The sequence below is a fragment of the Achroia grisella genome, unplaced genomic scaffold (genome assembly GCF_030625045.1).
Source record: "Achroia grisella isolate CSIRO2021 unplaced genomic scaffold, CSIRO_AGI_Agris_v1 utg719, whole genome shotgun sequence".
Lineage (NCBI taxonomy): Eukaryota > Metazoa > Arthropoda > Insecta > Lepidoptera > Pyralidae > Achroia > Achroia grisella.
This window is the reverse complement of record NW_026713002.1, coordinates 163,937-189,008: the sequence shown is the minus strand read 5'-3', so window position 1 is coordinate 189,008 and position 25,072 is coordinate 163,937. Positions and strand designations below refer to the sequence as shown.

Sequence of the window (25,072 nt, the reverse complement as noted above, 5' to 3'; positions counted from 1 at the left end):
TTAATTAATAAACACAATCCTTTCACTTTGTATTTATTAACTATAAAATTGTAAACAACCACTTAAAAATTGGACAGATACCTGCAGCGAAGTGTAGGGGAGTAGATTTTCTTCCAGCTGTATCTCTAGCATTCACTGTTTGAGGTGAAATAAGTTTTTTCACTCTCGCTGCATCGCCTGTTTTGCAAGCCTCGAATAATTCGCGGAGCGGATCTGTGGGAGCTGGCAACGAGTCAAGCGCCGAACCGAGCATAGACCGACGGCTAGACATATTGTTTACGCGTTTCACATCTAGTTTCCTTGTTTGTTATCTTCTCACATAGCCATTTTTGTAGAAATATCCAATTAATCGAATAAAAACACGTCCCAGTACAGCTGCTTCAGACTCTTTTTGTTTGACAATTGAAATGTTGCCCCATGTGAATAAGTAATCCCACTTTTTCTTACCATTATGATGATAATTTATTTTTATTTTTGTGTACTTACTGTCGCGTTCTTAAATTACGTGACATTAATTTTAATTATATAATAGCTGTTTTACATTCGTACACTCATATGATTTTCGGTTTATATTATTAATTATTAATCATTAGAAGTTACCGGCGACATTGTCCACATGGAATTTAACTTTTTTTATAAATAAGATTTCTGTCATGAAAATAATCTAAGTAAGTCCTTATAATATTGAGTATATTTTAGTAAAAGTCTCATTAAATCAGTCTAACCTTTTCCCAGATTAGCAAGAGTATAATTACGTATATACTTTCATATGTATTTAATAAGAACTGTTAATTTGAATTTACAAATAGATATTTCAATTTTATTTATTTCTATAGATATGTATCTTTTTAATGTGAAATAGCAATGATTTCCTTAGTCTGTCTTTCTTTTTATTACTGGCAATTTATTTTTTTATAGATAATATGAACTTCTACGTTATAGTTTTAAAATTCCATTAAGCTGTAGGCTATAGTTATTGTCTGTTATCTAGTATTCTACTAATATTAATTAATGTTAATTTTTTTCTACATTATTACATACATGTTTATTTTAAAATAAAGCATTGAAATAGTACAAAAATAACTTAATAATAAATCAAAATAAACTCTAATTCAAATAAAGTGTAATAACTAAACGCAATAACTCTATTTTCTCTATAGTTATTAGTTGACGAAATCAAAATGGCGTCTTTCATACTTTAGTTCATTTCCGCCGCATATTTTGCCGTTTTCATTTAACCGTGGGTGTGACTATTTATTTGTGTTTTGTACGTTTCTGTGAACTATAATTTAGTGTTTTGTGTTAATTATACTTTGAAACGCTCTAAACATTTGTGAGGAATAGTTGGATTCAAGTTTTTACTAAGGTATGTCTCCTTTCACTCAACTAATATTTAAGTGTGATAATTAAGAAATTATCATAAGATTGTTACACACATTTTGTATTGAGTGGTGATTAAAGCATCCGCTGTACATTCATATTTATTTAATGTGCGCCGGAAACACTAGTTTAGTTCAGTAGGTGAAAAGAACAAGTTTTTTTCTTCGAGGACGCGGCCTGTATGACACCGGGCCCGTATTTTGTCGAGTCCTCGCAGTTGCGAATGTGTCGCGTATCGTCTCCGTTGTATTTACGTCGTCTATAACTTTTAAATTGCTTAATTAAATTAGTCATTCGTGGAATACGACGAGCAATATCTTGTCTCTGCATTTTCTCCATTGGATTGCAGTGTTTTGTGTGTGTTGATTGCAAATGTTTCGCTTGGTTTAATATAAGCAAATGTTCCACTGGGTTACCAAGTAAAACCCCTGTCTGGGATCCTGAACTATAGTTTTTAAAAATAAGTGAATATTAAGTTATTTTTTTATGCTTCCGTCCAGTGTTTTTTTTTTTAAATCAGTGATCTATACAGGTGATTTTGAAGGTGAGCATTCATTGTAGTTATAGTTCAATTAAATTAATCTATTAATTATATCATAATAAGCAATGGCAAAATTAAGACTGGCCATTTTGTCTATGATTTTTTATTATTTTAATAAAATAAAAAAGGGAAGAATTTTTATTTGGAATTGTTCCCTATTATTATATTGTCTCTGTTAACTTTTGCAAAGATTCATTAATTTTGTTATAAATATATTTTCTTATAATAAAATTAAATATTTTCTTTATCAGTATGTTCAGTAATCAAGATTTATAGTAAGGCCTTTTTACTATAAACACTGCCACATGTGGGTTACTCCCCTGGGGAGGAAGGTTTATTTATTTTAACTATCCCAGCTATATTATTTTATATCGTAATTTGTAATAGTCGTTTGTTATTTATTTTACTACTTTATTGTACTTTCCTCTCTAATTTTATGACATATGACAGAGCAAACAATATTATATTTTATGATACTTTACAGCTGTATGAGAATTTAACCAAAATTTGATCTATGTAATATGGGGGAATGGGATTTCTTAGTAATGTGGACTAATAACCCCATTCCTAGTAAAGTACCATGTCAGTTTGACCTCCATGCGGTTCCCCTGGAACCTATTGTAGTAAATTGTCATTTACCACGATGGATTAACTGACCTGACTTCATGCACATTTTATCATCCTCCACGGGTGCCCTGCCAGTGTAAATGTTATCACAGATGGGTGTATCATGCTATTATGATCCATAAAAAACTCTGAAATTGCTTCTTTTAATATAAAGCTGGTGGTTTAAAGAAATTGTTTTAATTGTAGTAATACATATGAATGTGGATGGTTGTAAAGGCAGAGGAAGGCAGAAAAAGAGATGGAAAGACTGTGTGAAAGATGATATGATAAGAAAGGGAGTAAATAACGAGATGATGTATTTAAACATTATAAATCCATCAAGTAGTGAGATGACTATGAACAGGGATGAATCTAAAAACACATTATGCTGACCCTAAATAAATGGGATAAGGATGAAGCAGATGATAATCATGTTTCAATTCTAGTAGTTTAGCATATATGGTAGAACCTTTAAAATTATTATATCGAAGCAACTAATACTATTTAAAAAAAAAATGTTTAAAGCACAAAAACATGTTTCTAATGATGCAAGCATATGACGTTCTAGTAGTGATAAGGAATGATGACACATTGTATTGTGACTTAAATAACATATGAAGAAGGAGAGAGACAAATACCTTTATTTACCACAAAATTATTCATGGTAAAACCTGTTTAATTATATCCATGAGATAGATAAAAATTCTTTATTCATATCAAAATTTGATAAACAAGTAACCAGTAAAGTAAGAAAATTATACATAAGAAAAAAAAAACAGTTTAACTTATACATAAGCTTTTTATTTTCTCTTTTTTTCTCTTCCTATCTGCAATCAGTTCAAAACTATGAGCAGATCTATGCTAGGGTGTGGGAACTAACAATGGAGTGTCCACCCAGCTGGAGGATCTGCTCTTTAAGCATACTGCAAGCATTACACACTGTCGCTTCTTTTTGGTCGCTTGGGGTAAAGTATTATACATAAAATGAAAACATAACAAATGTAAAGTAAGAATAAAATTATTTAAAGGAGCAACACACAAGTTTCTTACTTGTTGTTCTTGTGATGAGACAGCTTTCAGAGTGAGTGATAGATAAAAAAAAATGTGATGACTATTCAAAAGTACTTTAATGTAAGTTTATTTGAATAAATTATTTTCTATTTCATAATAACTAGCTATCTGTCCAGCTTCATATGGGTGTACATGTATTATACATATAAACCGTCGTCTTGAATCACTATCCATTTCAAAAAATTGCATTAAAATCCATTGCACAGTTTAAATGTTCTATGGGAACAGATAGCAGAAGCTATTTTATTTCATACTATGTAAAGATATGAAGGAAATTTGCTAAATATAAAGAAACTATAGAATTCCACCATATCTCAAACCATAATATTGGTGAAATCAATTGAATTTTCTGGCACCCAAACAAAGACAATGATTCCGTAGGTTTTCTTTGTTTATCTGCAATCAGTAATAGTGCTATATCAATCAGATCAAATCAACAATAATATATGAATATTATTGAAGGAAAAATAGGGGAAGCGGAAGACCATGACACAGCTATATTAAGCTGATTAAGGAAAAAGTAATTGTTTAAGAATTATAATTTGCATGCCTCCTAAATATGAGGCAAACATTTGTACCTAACACTGAAAATTTTGAAGCAAATAAATTACCTATCCATCTAAATTTTAAGTCGTGTGTCGTAATATGGCAAGAGCTACACAAAAAACTGTGGCTCTTAAATTATGAATGAATTATAAACGTCTTATGGATGATAATGGAATGGTGCACCCGCCTGCGCTAACGGTTTACGCTGATGGGGCACCAGTGGAGGACGATAATATGAGCATGGTCAGAGTTAGCCCATCGTGGTAAATTCATCATGATTTTATCACGATGGTTTCCAGGGGGATCCACATGGAGGTCAGCCTGACATGGTACATTGCTGGCGATGGGGTTATTAGTCCACATTACTAACAATACCCTTCCCCCCAAATTATGAATGTTGAGTCTTTTAGTATTATTATTTTTTCAATATAAAATTAAATACTTTCACTGCTATAATTTGAGGGTCACAAAAAATGTTAGCATTGTGCATTTATATTCTTTACACAACCTTGGCTACTGCTCATCTATACATATAAATACTATTGGAGTGTCTGTTATAACAGTTTTTTACTACATGCATATCTGCTGTTGTTTGTACGGGCTAATCTCTGAAATGGCTGGACCGATTTTGACGGGACTTTCATTGGCAGGGAGCTGGTGTGGTAACGAGTATCTAAGTCTACTTTTATTTTAGAAAAATAAAGTTCAATTCCACACGAACGAAGTCGCGCGTACGGCTAGTCTATACATATAAATAAAATTGGAGTGTCTGTTATAACAGTTTTTTACTACATGCATATCTGCTGTTGTTTGTACGGGCTAATCTCTGAAATGGCCGGACCGATTTTGACTGGACTTTCATTGGCAGGGAGCTGATGTAATAACTAGTAACTTGACTACTTTTATTTTAGGAAAATAAAGTTAAAATCCACGCGGACGAAGTCGCGGGTACAGCTAGTGAATAATAACCCTAGATAATTCACACAACGTAATCAAGGGATGGTTCATGTCGCATACGGACGAACGCCCATTTCGTCTGGCAATAAATCTAGTGTAAAGCAGTCATGCTTTTTTTTATACCACGTAGATAGCAAAGCATACGGGCCATGTCATGGTAAACGGTAACCGTAGCCTATGGACGGCCGTCTAGAATACCAGGGGTGTCACGTGCGCGTTGCCGACTCGTGAGAAACCTTAATTTTGCATTGTGTTGTGTACTTACCTAACTGAAAATATTTCAGTATCGTATCGTGTTATAGGTACGACATATCTTAATCTTTTTTTTTTAAGTGTCTAGTAAATTTAAAGATAAAAGTCTTTAGAGACTGAGGTTTAGGGCGTTCACACTACAACGTCGTAATGTGTGTCATGTTGTAGTTTATTCGACAAGCATAAAAAAAGCCATAAAAATTAGATGAAAGCGAAATAGACTGAGCACAGATGACAGAAAGAATAACAAACTTTTATTAATACTATGCGAAGGACACAGAATATAAATTTATATTTTACGTAGCTTTTTTATAACCTTGCAGATGATTATAAAATGTTAATAATAGACAATGATTAATTAATAAGTGTAATAGTTTTAATTTAAACTAGATGGTCCGACTTTGTCTCCATCACACTTGATTGGCATTTATAATTATATTTCTCCTAATTTACATAATATCTTTTTAAATTATAGCCCATGATATAAGCTATATTACTGTAAAGTTTCATGAATAGTTTTTGTGTGAAAGAGTAACAAACATTCATCTATACTCATAAACTTTCGTTTCGTTTAGATAGTCCTTCGCAAAGGCAACTCAGATTGACAGTTTCGATAGTGAATTCATCCCTACGTGCTTGAACCTAAATGACCTTGGACAGTACAGTTTCAGAGGAGCTTCCACCCGCGTATACATAGATTGTGATCATCATCATCATCATCTGCTTCTTTCTTATCCCATTTATTTGGGGTCGGCGTAATATGTTTGATAGATTGTGATATTCTTATATTTATCAATATAAGATAACACATCTATTATGCTCGCCTTTTTTCAGAGATATCCTTAGGAGCGATGATTTTTATCTCCTCAGGATAGAGTCAACCTTCCATAGAAGATATTTCTTTTACGCATGATGCAAAATAGAAATAGAAATAATCTTTATTCGAATAAACTCATTACGAGCACTCTCTCTCATTCGGAATGCAGATTCATCACAAGAAGAATGAGCAAGAAACTTATGTGTTGCTCTTTATGTAAGAATATTAATAAGTCAAGTGTGTTTATCATTCTGATAACCAGACTTTTTGGTTCTTTGTCATCAATATCAAACGTTACGGTAGCACAATTAATTGATATCATACATTAGTATAACTGATTAATTGGAAATATACACTGATGTCTAGGTTTGCATTATCTTGAAGTTTTATATTTATAATAATAATAATAATATTTTTTTAATCAAGTATGTACAGATACTAATATACACAAAAATAAATCTATACTTATAATAAATCTGTAGGGAGGTCAATTCTGTACATGAAATATATTTCCAAAATAACTATCAGGGGGTGATCAGTGATCGATACTGATGCCAAAAATGCAAAGTAAAATTTTTGACTGTCTGTCTGTCTGTATGTTCGTTATAGAAACAATATAAAATTGAGGGGATTATATTTATTTTAATTATATTTATTCGGAGGGGATCCGAGACTACTCGACGGATTTTGACGAAACTTGGTACAATTATTATTCATACTCCTGGGCAGGTTATAATATACTTTTCATCACGCTACGATCAATAGGAGCAGAGCAGTGAAGGGAAATGTTAGGAAAACACATCAAAACCACTGAACCGTGAGGAACTAGGCTACTTAATTTAGGAAAAACGACGGAAATGCAGACGAAGTCGCAGGCAACAGTTAGTATTAAATAAAAGATTAAAATCTCAATAATAATAAAATAAAAATCACCGCTGTACAATTCCATTGGAATATGTAAATTGATTAATATACCCACAGTCCAGCCTGTTCGCAATTGTGCATTTATACGGGAAGCAAAAATTTTGTACCTCTTTTTACCAAAGTTGCAGGGACGAATATGAAATTTAGCTCACTTATCCTTACTGATATTATAACTGCGAAAATAATTTTGTCTGTCTCGTTTTAGCCCCTAAACTACTGATGCGATTTAAATGAAATTTGGTACACAGGTTTTCTAGGTTACTTTTAAATGCGATAAAGGGTTGAAAGAGGAGATGAAAGGTTGTATGGAAGTATCGTCATTTTAAGAATAGAAGTTTGAAATCTATTTTTTAGGCTGTTGAATGAATATAAATACATATGGAAATTTAAAGATTTTTAAAATTTTACCCTTAAGGGGATAAAATATATAGGAGATGAAAGAATGTAAAGAAATTGGTAATAATTGAAGCCAAAACGCTGAAACTTTATTCTTTGGCTTTTTTGGGTTAGATTATTAAATATTTTATGCTATGCCAGCAAAAGCTGAGTTAATCAGACAACGATAATAATCTCAGGACAATTCATACAACGCCATCTAGACCCAAGTTAAGCTAGCTAAAGCCTGTGTTATGGGTACTAGATAATTGTTACAAATACATAGAAATTTTTTTTCGTAATTACATATATATATTATACGTAGTAAAGTTGATATAATATATAACTGATTAATTGGAAAGATATAGTGATGTATAGACATCACTTGCATTATCTTTAATTTTCTTTTTATCGTTTTTTAGCAGTCGTGATTTTTTTATTTGATAGCTGTAATTTATTTATTTATACAATATTGGCCCATGTTATTCGTCTTACTAATATTATAAACTGTATTATTGTAAACATGTACAACATTTATTTTAAAATAATACGATCTGAGTGAATGAGTAATTTCTTCTCATCTCGAAATCATTCCGAACTGACTGTAGATTTAACATATTATAGGTCTGTAATAGACCTACAGGAATAAAGTTATTTTGAATTTAAACTTTGAATTAAATTACTGTTTGTCTTATCTGTTTGTTCGTGCTAATCTCTAAAACGGCTGGACCGACTTTGAAATTTTATTTATTTGTATAGATGCGTAGCAGAATATTTTATATAATTATCTATATAATTATTTTGCGGGAAAAAAGTTCAAACGATTTATAAATATAACTGAAGTGGTAGTTTAGTGCGAGAGGGGATTTGGTTTCGATAAATAACTTTTGGTTACATCAAAGCACTTTAGTGACATGTTTATTTTTAAAAGTCAGTATATTCCGCATCGTATATCTGTCTCTTTCTATCTATCTTAGATTCTAGACGGGGTAGGCAGTTTATTGTTGATACAAGTTTATTTTTTAAAAGTCAAGATACTCTGCATCGTCTATCTCTATCTTCAATTTCTACACGGGGTAGACAGTGAACCAGGTGTTTTTTTAGTGTTGATACGACTTTCAAAGTCTACACATTTTGAAAATGTTATATTCATGATGTAACAAATAGTCTTAGTTCTAGAAAACTTGGAGCTATTGTGTCATTATTTTTGACTGGTTCTAGAGATGTATGGAAGTGGCACCGATGTCAGAGAGGTTATAGAGTAATCGTCTATCGTGGTATGGGCATGTAATGCGTAGGAATGAATGAAAGAAAGAAAGAAAAATATTTTATTCAGTGCAATGTAACAAAAATACAATATAAATGAAGATCATATCCTAAGGACGGTGTTACATATGAATGTGGATGGTTATAAGGGTAGAGGAAGACCGAAAAAGAGATGGATGGACTGTGTGAAAGATGATATGGTGAGAAAGGGAGTAAATAACGGAATGACTGCGAACAGAGATGAATGGAAGAGAAAAACATATTACCACAAATAAATGGGATAAGGAAGAAGCAGATGATGATGTTCTAGAAATGTTATTTAGGGTTACGGATCAAAGTTTAAATGAACAAAAATAATAATAAAAACAACAATAACCGAAAAATGGTTAGCTTGACCAAATTTCTAGGATTTTCTTAAATGTCCATAATTTTCAAACTGCATTGGATAGATTTTTTTCTGATTTTTCTCATGATGGTTACAATCAATACTGTCACCCGTTTCGGCTTGACTTTGAGTTCTGGGACAACCGTCACTCCGACATAGTAACATAATTTTTAAACACCAATATACCACTAAGATTTATTTGCTAAAATGGACTCCGCTCAGCACATTACTGTAGCTGACGCTACAGCGCTGGTTTTCAGCGGGGGCCTTAGGGTAAATAATGAAGAAGAAATGATATTTTATGTTGTAAATAAATTTCAGGATTGACCATTGAACTTGGAACGCATTTAGATCTCACTTTTGTCGTTAAAGTCAACATTCAAGGCATATATCATAACTAGCTTTTGTCCGCGGCTTCGCTGGCGTTAATGAATCCCCCTAGGGGTGGAATTTATCAGAATCCTTTTTTAGGGGATGCCTACGTCATAGTAGCTTTATGCATGCAAAGTCTTAGCTCGATCGGTTTCAAATTGACAAAGTTTCATACAAACTTTCATCCCCTATTTTATCCCCTTGGGGGTAGAATTAATAAAAAATCCTTTCTTAGCGGATGCCTACGTCATAACATCTACTTACATGCCAAATTTCAGCCCGATCCGTCCAGTGGTTTGGGCTGTGCGTTGATAGATAACTATGTCAGTCACCTTTGTGTTTTATATATATAGATAGATATTGAACTTGGCTCACGTTTCATTTTTGATGGGGATTTAATTCCACTCGAACGAAATGACAGTTATCATTCTAGTCATTAATAAAAGTAAAGAAAGAATTGTACAAAAGTGAGTCAGCCCACCGGCCCCTAATTAGTACATGAGCTGACAAAATTAGTGTTAATTACTTACGACCTGTTATATAGCATTCCATTACTAGGTACATGTTGTTCCGACCATAGACAAAATAGTGTAACTATAGACTAGTATTTCTACCTTTTTTTTAAATTACGAATTTTAAGCGCGTTTTTAAGACCGCAATCTCAACTGATTTCTTTTATAAATGATATTGGCACGGTGCTACCGCATGTTCCATGACTACGCTTCACTTAAGAAACACAAATAATATGTTTTAGGAGATTTTTTTTTAACGAAACACAGTAAGTTCATATTCATAATATATAATGTAAAACTGAAATTCAAATTCCAAATAATTTTAATAATGATTTTTCTATATTAAGTTATTGTTTTAATCATTACATAGTATAAAACAAAATCGCTCTCGCTGTCTGTCCGTCCTATGTATGCTTAAATCTTTAAAACTACGCAACGGATTTTGAAGAGGTTTTTTTTAACAGATAGAGTGATTCAAGAGGAAGATTTATATGTATAATGTACACCCGTGCGTAGCCGAGGCGGGTAGCCAGTTTAGTGATAGAATAATTATTTACATTCTACGTTTATTCTATTATTTACATTACGTTTGATAAAACATTATTTACACTCTCTCTCAATTAATCGTCTTGTGAGACTGTAATGCCCAACTACGGTCCCCCTCCGATCGATACCCCGTCCAATTCAAACGGGGGTCGTAATTACGACGGCCTGAGCTGAGATTCGAACTCCTAGCGGTATCCTTAGACTGAAGTTGTGTCCGTCAGGCGGGAGTTAACCTTCAGCCGTTCTATAAGTCCTTCCTTTGGTTTAGAGTGCTATCTGCACTCGCCCCCTATCGTCCGGTGAAGCTGTAAAGGCCAGCTGCGGCCAACAGCATTAGAGTAGTCTGAAAAAGAGCGCCTACGGCCAACGGCATTAGAATAGTTTGAGAAAAAACTTGATAATGTACCCGTATGTAGGTGCTCCTTATCTAATCACGGAGATAACTGGCAGATAAACTATTTGCAAGATAAACGCAGTTCCTACATCTTATCGCGTATGTCTTGATAACAAAAGATGGTCCCGGCAACGTACGAGATGACTGTTGCCCAATTGTTACTTAACTTGATTTTGACGGCCTCGGTGGTCTAGCAGTTTAGCACACCGTTTGACTTATGATCGCGGGTTCGATTCCTCGCACGGTGCAAACATTTGTATTCTAGGTGCTCTATATGGATATTGTGTATGTATTTACAAAAAAAATATTTGTATTAATTATCTAGTGCCCTTAATACAAGCAGTTAGCTAGCTTAACTTGGGCCTAGATGGCGCTGTGTGAATTGTCCTGAGATGAATGATTATTATTATTTGTTCTGAATTTAGTCCGTAGCATTCTTCTCCAGCACCTCATTTCTGAACAGTCTTTCTTAACCGTTTACCCATCTTCATTCATTCATTCATTTCAGCCCGTATCTATCCACTGTTGGATATAGGCCTTTCCCAATGCCTTTCACCATCACTCTCGACCATCTTGAAGTCATCGGTCCATCTTGCAGGAGTAAGCTCGACACTTCATCAACCCATACGCAACGTAGTATAAAAAAACTCGTATTATAAAAAAAAATGTTCCCACTAAAAATGGATCGTATATTAAATTGATCATCCACTGGCAGTTTCAATTACAGAAACATCCTCCCGCGTATTTGCTAACCTTCGTTTCATTAGGTCAAGTTGAACAAATTTCATTGCCCGTTTAATAGCCTTTATTATTTGTTGTAATTATGTGCAATATTTATGTTAATGTTTACTATAGGAGTGGCGTGACGTCCACCGACTTCTTAAACAAGGCTGGGGCCCTTTTGGAAAATAAAAAAAAGCTCATTAGGTATAAGAACATAGGAATAGGCGAAGTAATCGGTATAATGGCGTTAGTATATGCTTGTAAATACCTTCTGATAACATTACTGATTTGTCAAAAAAATGTAGTGTGGCCGACAAAAATCTTTTGAGAATAAATGTGTGAGAAAAATTGTCAGTCCTTCGAGAGCCCTCTGGGAATGGGGGCCCTAGGTACGGGGCCCGTGTACCGACGGTATTGGTGACGTCACAGTGACATGTTGGAGGTCGTATGTTTTTATGAATGATAATGGAATCCTGTACCCGCCGTTGCTAATGGCGGGACACCAGTATATATGATAGTTTGAAGTCAGGTTAGTTTGCCCATTGTAATAACCAGGATTTAATATGATGAATGATACTGATATTGCACCCGCCTGCGCTAACGGTTTACGTTGGCGGGGCACCAGTGGAGGATGATAAAATGAACATGTAGTCAGATTAGTTAGCCCATCAAATTCAAATTCAAATTCAAAATATCTTTATTCATGTAGGTCTACTACAGACTCTTATGATATGTCACATCTACCGTCAGTTCGGAATGATTTCGAGATGAGAAGAACTGACAAGAAACTCGACTCGTAATCTTTTCAAATTAATATTATACATGTTTAATGCAGATTAATTTTTAAATTCAAGCTTGGGAAATAGCAATTTACCACAATGGTTTCCAGGTTGAACCGCGTGGAGGTCGACCTAACGTGGTACATTACTAGCAATATCACTAGTCCATTATTTACAATCCACTTCCCCCAACGTTGGGATCATTATTTAATGGTTGGGGCCCATCTGTGGAGTATCCAATAATTTTTGAAGTGTTCAAAAATTATTGTATACTCCACAAATGGGCCCAAACCCCTATCTGTGATAAGTCCTGTTATTACTCTCAAAGATGGGCCGTTAATGTCATTTTAACAGGTAACAGTTCAATGTTCATCATATTTTTTTATTATACCACTCATGCAGACTTATTACAAGAATGAGCAAGAAACTTGTGTGTTGCTCTTTCAATAAATGTTATTTGAAATAAATAATTATAGAATAAAAAGTAAGTGGCATGCGATAATCAACATAGCAACCGCTACGAACTTAGTCTTAGTGCAATCAGATAATATTCGCAATCGCTCCCTTCGCACAACTAGAAGATTTTTACTTCATGTCCCGGCACATTTGTCCGGTTTTGTCCATCATTCTTTCGCCGTTCAATCAAACTGGAACGACTGTTGAATGTCATTTTCTTTCAACAGGTAACAGTATCTTAACATATAATTTTGTTCATTATATTTTTTTATATATTTTTCTCTTTAGCATTAAGTTTCTTATTACACAAGAATCATATTGTATCTAGAATATGCTTGTGTGTTCACTCATTTCAATAATATATTTATGTGTGTATGGTAATTTTTGTAATGTATATGTATTATATTTGAAATATTTATGTAGTTACATGTGTATATATATATATTTATTCTTGTATATTCTATAAAATAATATATTATTGTTTGCACCGCAACATTATCTCTGCACAACTCATGGTTGACGAAAAATGCTTAGTCTATAGTGCAATCATTAAAGTTATTTAAATAAATTAAAAAATAATATTGTCAGCGCTACACACCGCTAGAATACTTACCATCGGGCTAGCTTGTTTACCATTCAAATAAAAAATGTGTTGACAAGTTTATTTCCACACTCCGTAGCATCGACGCAACGAGGCGTCTTAAGCATAACATAAATATACATGGATGAGAGTTAATTGCTAATTAATTGAATATAGATGTCGTAACTGTACAATCGCCTAATGAGGCCTAGTCTATGGTAACTGGTGTTCAAGTACTGCGAGTACTTATTTAGTACCTGGTAGTACAAATAAGAATTTTAATCTAAATATATATAACTCAAAGATGACTGATATAGTGATCTATCAACGCACAGCCCAAACCACTGGACGGATTGGGCTGAAATTTGGCATGCAGGTAGATGTTATAACGTAGGCATCCGCTAAGAAAGGATTTTGATTAATTCTACCCCCAAGGGGATAAAATATGGAATGAAAGTTTGTAATTTTAAACCGAACTGAGATTTTGTATGCATAAAGCTACTATGACGTAGGCATAGAAAGGATTTTGATAAATTCCACCCCTAAGGGGATAAATTAACGCGAGCGAAGCCGCGGGCAAAAGCTAGTCTGTTTATATTTTTTTGCATTTTGTTTATCGTTTATCATATTTGCACCGCCAACAATTATTCTCTACACCACCTACGGTGTATGGTTAACTGCCCAAAATGCCGCATGGTGTTAAGTCGGCCAAAGGTACTGTAGGTCATCATATTGTGTGTATTGAACTTAATAAATATCTGTATGCCCTTTTACATACGGAACCCAAAAAAGTAGCACAGACCATCTCCGTTCCGAAATTCAGAGAATCCAATGTGGTCTCGTATAAATATCTAACTTGTGCGGTTTGCATACTAAATATATCGGTGCCGGCGATGTAGTTTCTGAGATCGCGTTACAAAACCAACGGACAGGTGGAGAGTTCGAAAGCGTGTCACCGTGCAGCCTTACGTGTGGACATGCGCGGGGAAAAGCGTTTCACTACAATTCGGTCAAGGCCATATAATATAAAAAATATATATTTGATAGCATACTAGTTGTTCACCCGCACAACTTTGTCTACGTTACATTTCCCAGTTTTTGCAACATGTTGCAGCTTCGCTCCAATAGTCGTAGCTTGATCGAATATAGATAAGGCTATGGAACCTACCTTGATAAAGCATAGCCATATCCTTACACTAAGATAATTTCGTAGCTTGATCTTGTATAGATAAGGCAATAAGGTCTTCTTAAACATAGCCCATATTCTTACACTAAAATAATTTTCACTAATACTGGAAAGTAACCTGAAGTAAACAAAGAGGTTATTATTATTATTACATAGGCCATATTTCTATTCTATGTAGGTAGCAAACAAGCATACGTCTCATCTGACAGTAAACGGTTACCATATCCTATGGGCGCCTGAAACACCAGGGGTGTCACACGTTGCCGACCCTTAAGAAACTTTAATACACCCTTCTTGAAAGACCCTATGCTGTAGTCTCTCGAGAAAACCTCGACATGTAGTATGGTAACTTGTCTTCCCTGAGTGGGGGAAAGGGGGTTGTTAGTAATGTGAACTGATGATCATATTGCCAGCAATGTACCATGTCAGGTTGACCTCCACGCGGTTCCCCCTGGAATCCATCGTGATGAATTTTTAGTGAATTTGTCACGATGGGCTAACTGACCTGATCTCATGCTCATCTTATCATCCTCCACTGGTGCCCTGCTAGCGTAAATCGTTAGCGCAGGCGGGTGCACCATTCCATTATCATCATTCGTAAAAAAAAAACTTGTCTTCCCTTGGGGAGGCAGATCACCAGAACTTTTTCCAAGTAAAAAACATCAGCTTCAGCTGTAATACTGATAGATGTATCTCACGCTTATATTAATCTGTGGTAATGACCAACGATCGCGTACTTAACTGTACACAAGAGCTTGCCACCACTTTAGCTGGGCGTCACCGCATACCGACCTAGCGTTGACCACAGTCGTTGACTTCAGTATAGAAACGCTCAAGTCAATCCGACTTAGACTACATATTCTTAGAAGTAGATGGTCGCGGGTTTGATGCCCGTACAATACGAATATTGTTTGTATAGGGCTGGATGGTTATCTATGTAGGTAAACGAATACGAGCCGAGTTTCCTTACAGTCCTTCTCAGCTCGAAAGCACTCTGAACTGACGGTAGATTTGACATATCATAAGTCTGGAATAGACCTGCCTAAATAAAGATATCTTGAATTTTGAATTGTTTCAAGAGCGGACAGTGTTGCGGGGTAATAAGACGATGTATATATATATACTAGCTGTACCCGCGTACTTGTACTTTTCAAAAATAAGGGTAGCATAAGATACTCGTTATTACATCAGTTACCTGCCAATAAAAGTCCCGTCAAGATCGGTCCAATCAATTGTACATAAAAATATTGATCTTATATGCTAGTAGGCAGCGCTTAGTAGATAATATTTAGTTTGTCTTACTAATCATAATTAATTGCAAGTATTACATTGATGTATCTAGTAACTGTCTCCCAAAGACAGCATAAAGTTGAAAAAAGGTCTTGAAATAGTACATTGCTATTGCTGTTTTGTTACGGTTTACACAATTGTATTGTGGTAAGCTTCATTTGAAGTTTACTGTTTGTTTTGTTACAATCGTTTTACAAATAAAAGAGTTATAAGCTATTAACAGATGCGCGGACGACGTCGGTTCTCAAAATGAAGATTATTTCTCGTTTTTGCAATATTCTTCATTTATTTTTTGATCTTGGCCTATCTAAAACTGTAGTAAGTTCTGTACTAGAATGTGTATCTAAAACTGTTACCAGATTTGTATGAGCTGGGACAGAAACACGACCGGTCAAGGTGTGTGTTAATGTACGTCGGCAAAAGGGCCCACTTAAACTTACACCCGAGTCACAAGTCCCGGGAATTGCCCGGAATTTCCCTCTCTGCTGCTCGATGGACCCGGCACCCGCACAATGATCTGTGGAATGCTAAGAAGCTTCTCTTTTATTTCATTTGTTAAATTAATAATAACGTAAAATTACAGCAATTGCCAATACGTTTAGATCTCAAAACTAAATATATAAAGACGGATATATTTAAATTTTATTTATTAGTAAATGCAAGGCTTTTGTATACATGCCTATTTCATGCTTCTCTTGTTTGAAGTGCGATGTTATTTAGTCTTTAAATTCCTCGATGAAATGGACTATCCAACTCAGCTAGCTTTATATGAGGAATTTTATAATTTGCCATTGGTATTTTATAAATTGTCGGCAGTTTCAAAACTGTTATCGTTGCAGTCGTGGAATCGGGATATTGTGTCTACGATATAATGGTCACTGACATTATGTTGCTAGTGTAAAATATATATAACTAGCTGATTGCAAACGTTGCTTTGCCATGTAAATTTGTTGCATTTTGTTTACGTTTATAATTTTGCACCGCCATCAATGATTCTCTGCACCACCTATGGTTGACTGGTAGAAAATGCCGCATGGTGTTAAGTACGCCAAATGTTCTGTACTATATATTGTATTGCGTGCATTAAAGTTAAAATAAATTAAAATCGCTTAAAAAATAGGGGTTGGTGATAGAAAGGTGAAAATTTAAGGTTGTATGTATTTATAAATGCCACATTATAAAAGAAGAAAAAAAAAAATTGGGGCGAGCCACCATTAACACCTCTGGGGTATAAAAATTGGTTATAAACATATTGTCGAACCTACTGAATGTACATATAAAATATATATATATTAAGAAGGTATTTGTGTTTTCTACCAAAGAAAAGATATTCATTTGTTTTTGATATTCTTTCATGGAGTAATAACTGAGCTAATAAGTTGAACGTTTTAATTTATACATGGTTTTTATATATAATAAAATACTTTGTTTTTATATATAATAAAAACAAACTATTAGTTGTCTAGTTGAAAATTTGGATACATGTTTTTGTGTTAAAGCATACATAGAAAACACGCAGACTAATACAGACAATCATACTCTATTATTAGTGAATTCTATTTTACAAAAGCTTAAAATTAAACTTTGAAATCGATATCAACAATACGGCTGGACCTGATCTAGTCAACAACAGTAAAAACGGTTTCTAAACGCAGCGTATGCACAAATTATGCTAATCGTCTTGTATGGTGACACACGGAATTGTAACACGCACGCGCGCGCGCTAGCTATACCCGTGACTTTGTCCGCGTGGAATTTAACTTTATATTACCAAAATAAAAGTAGCCTAAGTTACTCCTTATTACATCGGCTACCTGCCAAAAAAAGTCCCGTCGAAATCGGTTCAACCATTTTAGCGATTAACCGGAACAAACAGACAGACATACAAAAATAAAAAAAAATGTTATTTTAGTGTATGTACCGTATTTATATTTCTATGCATGTAGTAAAAAAACGGTTATTTTAATATTACAAACAGACACTCCAATTTCAGTTATATGTATAGACTCTATACTACTACATCGCTATACCCGCTACTTTGTCCGCGTGGAATTTAACTTTATATTACTAAAATAATAGTAGCCTAAGTTACTCCTTATTACATCAGCTACCTGCCAAAAAAAAGTCCCGTCGTATAGATTTTTTTTAAATTCTTTTTTGCACTATTTAAAATAAATACAATTGGTGAGCTTAGTGCCATATGGCATTCTATACCAGCTGACCAATGTATAAAAACAGAAAGTGGTTGAAGGGCAGTAATGGCAAAAGGCATACTATTAGTATTTACCTAACTTAGGTTGTTAATATGCCAATATTAATATGCTTACATAACAATAATATGTACGTACTTAAATAATTACTATAATATATGCAACATATATGTAATAATAATCTCAAGACAATTCACACAGCGCCATCTACACCAAAGTTAAGCTAGCTAAAACTTGTGTTATGGGTACAAGACAACTGTTACAAATATGTTTTATTTTTTCGTAAATATATACATATATGTGTGATTGTTCATATTAGTCTGGTTGTACGTTATGTATGCATTTAAAAAATGTATTTAAGTATTACTATCAGTTGTCTAGTACCTATTAACACGATTTCTGATTAGATTAGATTGAGATTAGATGGCGCTGTGTAAATTGTTATTATTTTACCTCAAAATTTCTTTAAGTATGTTTAGTCTTGTAAATCAAGCGGAGAGATTTTGTATTTAAATATGACTGCCCGCCCGGGGTTCGTATGGATATTTAACAATAATTTCAAAAAGTATAAACATCAACACATGAACAAACTATATCGTTTTTGAAAATATATGTAAGATTCTAACGGTAACATATTATTCAAATCGGTCTAGTAGTATCGGAGCCTATTCAATGCAAACATACTATTTTTTTGTCTCATAATGTTACTAATATTATAAAAGATATTATGTCAATTGGGCGATATATAAACATACATGTCAAGTAAATGTGATACAGACGCAGTTATGCACCCCCATAAAATTTACAGCTTGTGTTGTTCTGATTTTAAAGCTGTATTATTGTCATCAAAATCCGTTTAGTAGTTTTACGCAAGAGTAACAAACATCCATCATCCATACAAAGTTTCGCGTTCATAATATTAGTAAGATATTAAGCATACCGCGTCCCCGCTCGTAATACAGCGCCGTGTAACAAAACTTGTCTAGAATGTGTTATATTTGAACATCCAAACCGGTCGGCGTGCCTACCATATTGTACTGGGTGTTTAACATAATTTGTTGTTATAAAAATTTTGTATCGTCGAACATACACTGTGGCACAGATACGATGAAGGAATTTTTAGGGAGCCACTTTGTCCGGTGTAGCTGTAAAGACCAACTACGGCTTGCATAGAAATTCGAGTTCAAATTCAAATTCAAAATATCTTTATTCATGTAGGCCTATTACAGACTTATGATATATCAAATTTACCGTCAGTACGGAATGATTTCGAGATGAGAAGAACTGACAAGAAACTCAGCTCGTATTCTTTTCAAATTAATATTATACATGTTTACAATAATACAGATTCATTTTTAATTCAAAATTGGGAGAATAGAGTGAGTAGTGAACATGAAACAGCAATTTAATTCAAAATTAGAAGAGCAAAACAGTTTGTATATACACTGTGGCATAAATGCTGTGGCACAGATACGATGAAAGAATTTTTAGGTATCCACATTGTATGGTGTATCTGTAAAGACCAGCTACGGCTAAATGCATAGAAATTCAAAACAGCAATTCAATTTTTCAAAATTCGAGGAATGACAAAATTGAAGCGCAGGTGTAATGAAAAATTTACAGAATCGAGGGGAAAAGACACAAACAAAGTTAGACGAGATAGAATAGAATAGAATAGAATAGAATAGAATAGAAAATCATTTAATCTACCGCTCATTCGGAATGCTGTCTCATCACAAGAAGAACAAGCAAGAAACTTGTGTGTTGCTCTTTTAAATAATTTATTCTTACTTACAATTTAAGTTTAAGTGTGTGAATACAAACCACCGATTAGCACTAATTCAGTTAAATACTCAAAAAGAAAAAAATATTGAATACATAACCAACTGGTTAAACAATTAATAAGAGGAAATCAGTCATAGTGATTAGAGCAGACCAGTCCCTACAAGCAGCACCCGTTCACGAGTATGACGGATGGGCCAGCCATCACTGCGCTCGACCATATTTTAGGGAGCCCAATGACCCGGCCCACCACGCCGCCACAAGTCTGGACATTTTAGTGAGCATGACTACTCAAAACACCAGATCACGTCATAGCTACTCACAATTCTATAGATAGATAATTTATATTATAAACAGAAACCTTCGTTAGGAATTAACTTGTTGATAAGTGACAACTTTATGAAAATCCTTTCAGTAGTTTTTGAAATATGTACTGATTAAGCATCCGTTTTTTATTTCGTTTCGTCCTATGTACAACGTAGTATAAATGAAAGAATTTTTAGGGAAAATTAAAACATCGAATTGGTGTTTCTCACCAATTCGATGTTTTAATTTTCCCCTTTTTTGCAACATTTTTCACTGACGCTTCGTTTCTATTGGTCGTAGCGTAATGTTATGTAGCTTAACGCCTTCCTCGACAAATGGACTATCCAACACAAAAATATTATTTCATTTAGAAACCAGTAGTTCCTGAGATTAGCATGTTCAAACAAACAAACTCTTCAGCTTTAGAATATTTGTATAGTTTAGGTTGAATTACTCGCGGCCGTTATCATCGCAGTTAATTCTTAATGAATTCGCCACTATTAAATAGAAATAGAAATAATCTTTATTCAAATAAACTTAATATAAGCACTTTTGAATAGTCAAGTTGTTTGATTCTACCGCTTATTCGGAATGCAGATTCATCACAAGAAGAATAAGCAAGAAACCTGTGTGTTGCTCTTTTAAATAAATATTGATTTACTTATATTTAATTAACAACAAGGATTAGGCTTGCAACAATCAATATAGAAACCTTCAATTTTATAATAAGCTTTTTTACAAAGAAAATATTTTTGACACATTTGAATTTTTTTTTCTGGCAAATTGAGTATTGTATATTATGGGCTAACTGACCTAACATCATGCTGTTCTTCCACTGGTACCACGCCATCCGCTGTTAGCGAAGGCGTGTCCACTATTTCATTATCATCTCTGATATAAAATATGCACCGTTATATATGTATAGATAAATATTCTGATGCGTTATTTATAAGGCAATAATGGATCGTTCCGACCTCGCCTGTTTTTGCTATTCATAATATTAACATATCATAATATGAAGACGTGTTGGCGGCCTTGGTGGTCTAGCGGTTTAACACACTGCCTTACTTTTTAATGGTCGCGGGTTCGACCCACGAATAGTAGCTGTTTTTGTGTGATCTTGGTGTTTTGATCTTTTTTTATATATATTTTTGTTGTCTAATAACTTACACAAACTTTGTTCCTTTTGGAACCAGATCGCACTGTGTGAATAGTCCTGCTTTATTTATATACCATTAATGTATTTCTAATATTAATGTCTAAAATTTGATTATAATATAATAGAAAATTCTTTATCCAAATAAACTTATTTATTATTTAATTACATTTTTTTTTAATTTACCGCTCTTTGGGAAGTTCACGAAAAGAATGAGCAAGAAACTTGCGAGTTGGTCTATTAAATAATTTAGTTGTAACTTTACATTTTTAAGTTGTAATGTGTGAATATAAACTACCAGCTAGTTGGAGTCAAAATAATAATACACATAACTGGTTGAGTAATAATTATTAAGAGGCCTTTCACATTTTTTGGCCTAAAAGCAGTGTCTTTGGGGTTCTGGTTCTAAGAAATTAAGAGTCGGATATACATTTTGATTCCTGAATTATATAGATAGATATCTAATCTTAAAAACAACATCTTTGAAATGTTAATTTTCTCTTTGTTAGTCTTCCTAATTTCTAAAATAGTTTATTCAAAAACGCTAAGAGACAAGTTTGGGGTCGTCGTTCATTAATATACAAACATAAATTGATATGATATCTTTACTAAAACTTGATAATTACTTTATAAATTGAGACAGCATCGTCCTTTTCTTCATTTTCAACTTAAATATCTAAAAAATTGATCATAATTAAACCCGAAATTTCAACAAAACTTTGCCATAATCATTTCTAATTTTCTCATAAATACAACGAAATTTTTGCATAAAAAACACATAATAATAAAGTTAATATACTTGTAGATTAGAAATATGAAAAAAATAAGTTTCTAAGAAAAAAATAAACAATAATAATAATTTAAAGTTGTATAAATTCCGTTGCGCCAAAAGTAAATTCTCAATGCTGCGCTAGCGCTCGTCGAGGTAGGACCTATGCTATTTTTTACAACACCGCTAAGATAAGACATTCGTCAGTGAACATTAGTATAGAGCGACTAAACCATTTTGATAATTTAAGTAATATTTAATTAATTTTGCTAATATATACTTATTTCTACGAATATTAATTTAAAGTTGTTGTTAAATATATATATACATATATATATATAATAATAATATTTATTTTAGCATGCCAAGACAAAAGTACAGTTATGCTACAAATAAAACCTACCTACCCTGCTGGACTATGAAAAGCACAAGAGCATGGTATTTCGTCACACTAATGGCAATTAATTGTTAAAATTAAAAAAAAGAACATTTTAGTATTTTTAAAAATAACGCTTATCTGAGAGAAAAATGTAAGAAAATGTAAACCAATTTTACTCTATGTTTATTTTGTAGTTTTTTTCTAAATTAAAATAGGGTTATTGTTTATAAAAATACCATTATTATTTTTACGTACATTTGTCTTGTGTTATATAGTGTATATCATCTAGTATGCAATGTGGATTGTAAATAAACACCAAATTATATATAAATTATATTCCTTCTGTTTAGACATATTTTATCCAATTTTATATATTTTACACAATACAGATATTTCTAAATTGCAGCTATTCTGTTGATTATACTCGTTGGACTTTCATTACTGTACAGTTATGTCATTAATAATTATGCGTGTTTGGGTAAAAAGTCAACAACATTATAAATGTTTTTATTTAGATATATGCTTTTATCTCGCGGCTTCGCCCGCGTGAATATGGGATATATAGGTTATCGCGCGTTTAAAGATCCGTGTACAGTATTGGGACGTTATATATAAACCTTCCTCTTGAGTCTATCTATTCTGTCTATTAAATAAAAACGAATCAAAATCTGCGTAGTTTTTTAAGATCAAAACATACATAGATCTATTACATGTGTAGATGATATTTTAACCGGAAATTGAAGCCGTTAAAATGGTATTGTAATAGTTGGAATCATCGGTATTCTTGGTATATAAGCTGGTTGCCCAGCTAACGTACCGGTTATAATGGTCTACAATTAAATTGTCTTTCAATTCTTTAGTAAGCAATATATCCAATGGGACGCCATTGCACATGTTCGGCGGGCTTAAATTTCATGACTGGATCATGCTTTTGAGAAATTCCTTCCTCAAGTTTGAGCATTTAGTGTGGGAAATCACTATCTGTGCTTCCATAAAAATGAGCTCTCAAATTTGTCAGTAGTTTTAAACTTTCAATTAAAGTCCATAAGGGAGACAATGTTAATGACACAGAGTCTTTCTCAGAAATCTCCAGCAAAAGTATAAAAGTAATCCCGCCAATGAGAGCAGAGGTGTTTAAGCTATTTTGTAGTTTCATCAAAGTCCGTTCAGTAGTTTTCCAAAATCTCTATAGCTCATGGTGATTTCATTACATATAATCAATGAGGCGTCTTATAATAATTTATAAAAAGGTTTGACATTAACAATTAATTATTTATCAAGAATCAAGAATCGGCCAACCAAGAACGAGAAGCTGCATATCAGCCAATATCATGCGGCGACGTCAATGATACAGGAACAGCAATGATAGCAGTTGAAGCTTTTTTTTTACAACTTAGAATGGCAAAATTTGACGGCTCTCCTGATGGAAAGGGGTAACCGTCGCCTATATACATGAGCATATTGCCATGTTCATATCAGGACATTGTTTCCCTCATGCGTTGCCATTCCTGAAAACTCGGGTGTTATTCCCCTGTACCTTGTAAATTCACTACCATATATATACACAGGTAGTCTATATAGATAGATAGATATACATATACACAGATAGTATACCCTGAGAAAGGTCATAGACTACTTTATAGTGCGAAAAAAGTATTGTAAGGGATTAAAAGCGGAGATGAAAGGTTGTATAAAAGTATCGTCATTGTTTAATTGAAACAAAGAAACTTTTTTAGGTTATAATCTAAATATATTTCCTTTATTTGGTCAATTTCATTATACCACGCTGACGAAGTCGCGGACACACCTAATATACATATAAGGATGGGACCTTTAAATCAAAACAAAGCCTTGAAAACACAACTATTATATATAAATAAAATAATTATTTGCTAAGTATAATATTTAGAACAAGTGAATATGGCAATAATGTATCCGACTCTAAATTATATTGTATATTAATAAATAAACTGAATTAATATGTAAGAAGAATTAATTAGTAAATTTATGTTATAGTAATTTCATCTTCCTGTCCTTATCCCAATTATTTGTTACTCATATTACTTAAGGTTTTGGCTTTTAGTTGTACAATCGGCCAGCATCCTGACATCAACCCTCTAGGAATAATATAATAAAAAATATGGTCATTATTAGCACTTTGATAATTAAGATAAATAACGTTATTTAAAAAAATCCTAATAGTCTCAGTTAAGTAGAAACATATCACATTATTAATTAAAATATTACAAGGATCAAAATGGTTCATACTAAATCCACACCGATTGATATATATATATACGGTTATTTGCGTCTGTGTGCGTGTATTACTGTATGTGTGCGTAAATCCATGCGATTAAACCTAAAGTTGAGCGGCATCATTTTGTAATATCTTTTTAATTGATATTGAATATTATATTATACTAGCTGACGCCGCAAACGTTATTAAATAAATTAAAATCGCTATTAAAATGATTGGGAATATTAGAGGATTATGGTAACAAAATAAAAATAA

General features: G+C 33.3%; 2 protein-coding genes across 2 annotated transcripts in view; one reads left to right on the top strand and one right to left on the bottom strand.

Moving 5' to 3' along the window:
- LOC131850217 (poly [ADP-ribose] polymerase tankyrase) overlaps positions 1–388 on the bottom strand; it is a 39,544-nt gene extending 39,156 nt beyond the window's left edge. The window contains exon 1 of the mRNA XM_059200387.1: positions 82–388. Coding sequence (XP_059056370.1) covers positions 82–271 — 190 coding nt within the window. The 5' untranslated portion in view covers positions 272–388. The remainder of the gene's footprint in view (positions 1–81) is intronic.
- An 803-nt stretch (positions 389–1,191) lies between these two features.
- LOC131850210 (serine/threonine-protein kinase 10) overlaps positions 1,192–25,072 on the top strand; it is a 60,955-nt gene continuing 37,074 nt past the window's right edge. The window contains exon 1 of the mRNA XM_059200381.1: positions 1,192–1,366. The gene's annotated coding sequence lies outside the window, so the exon portion shown is untranslated. The remainder of the gene's footprint in view (positions 1,367–25,072) is intronic.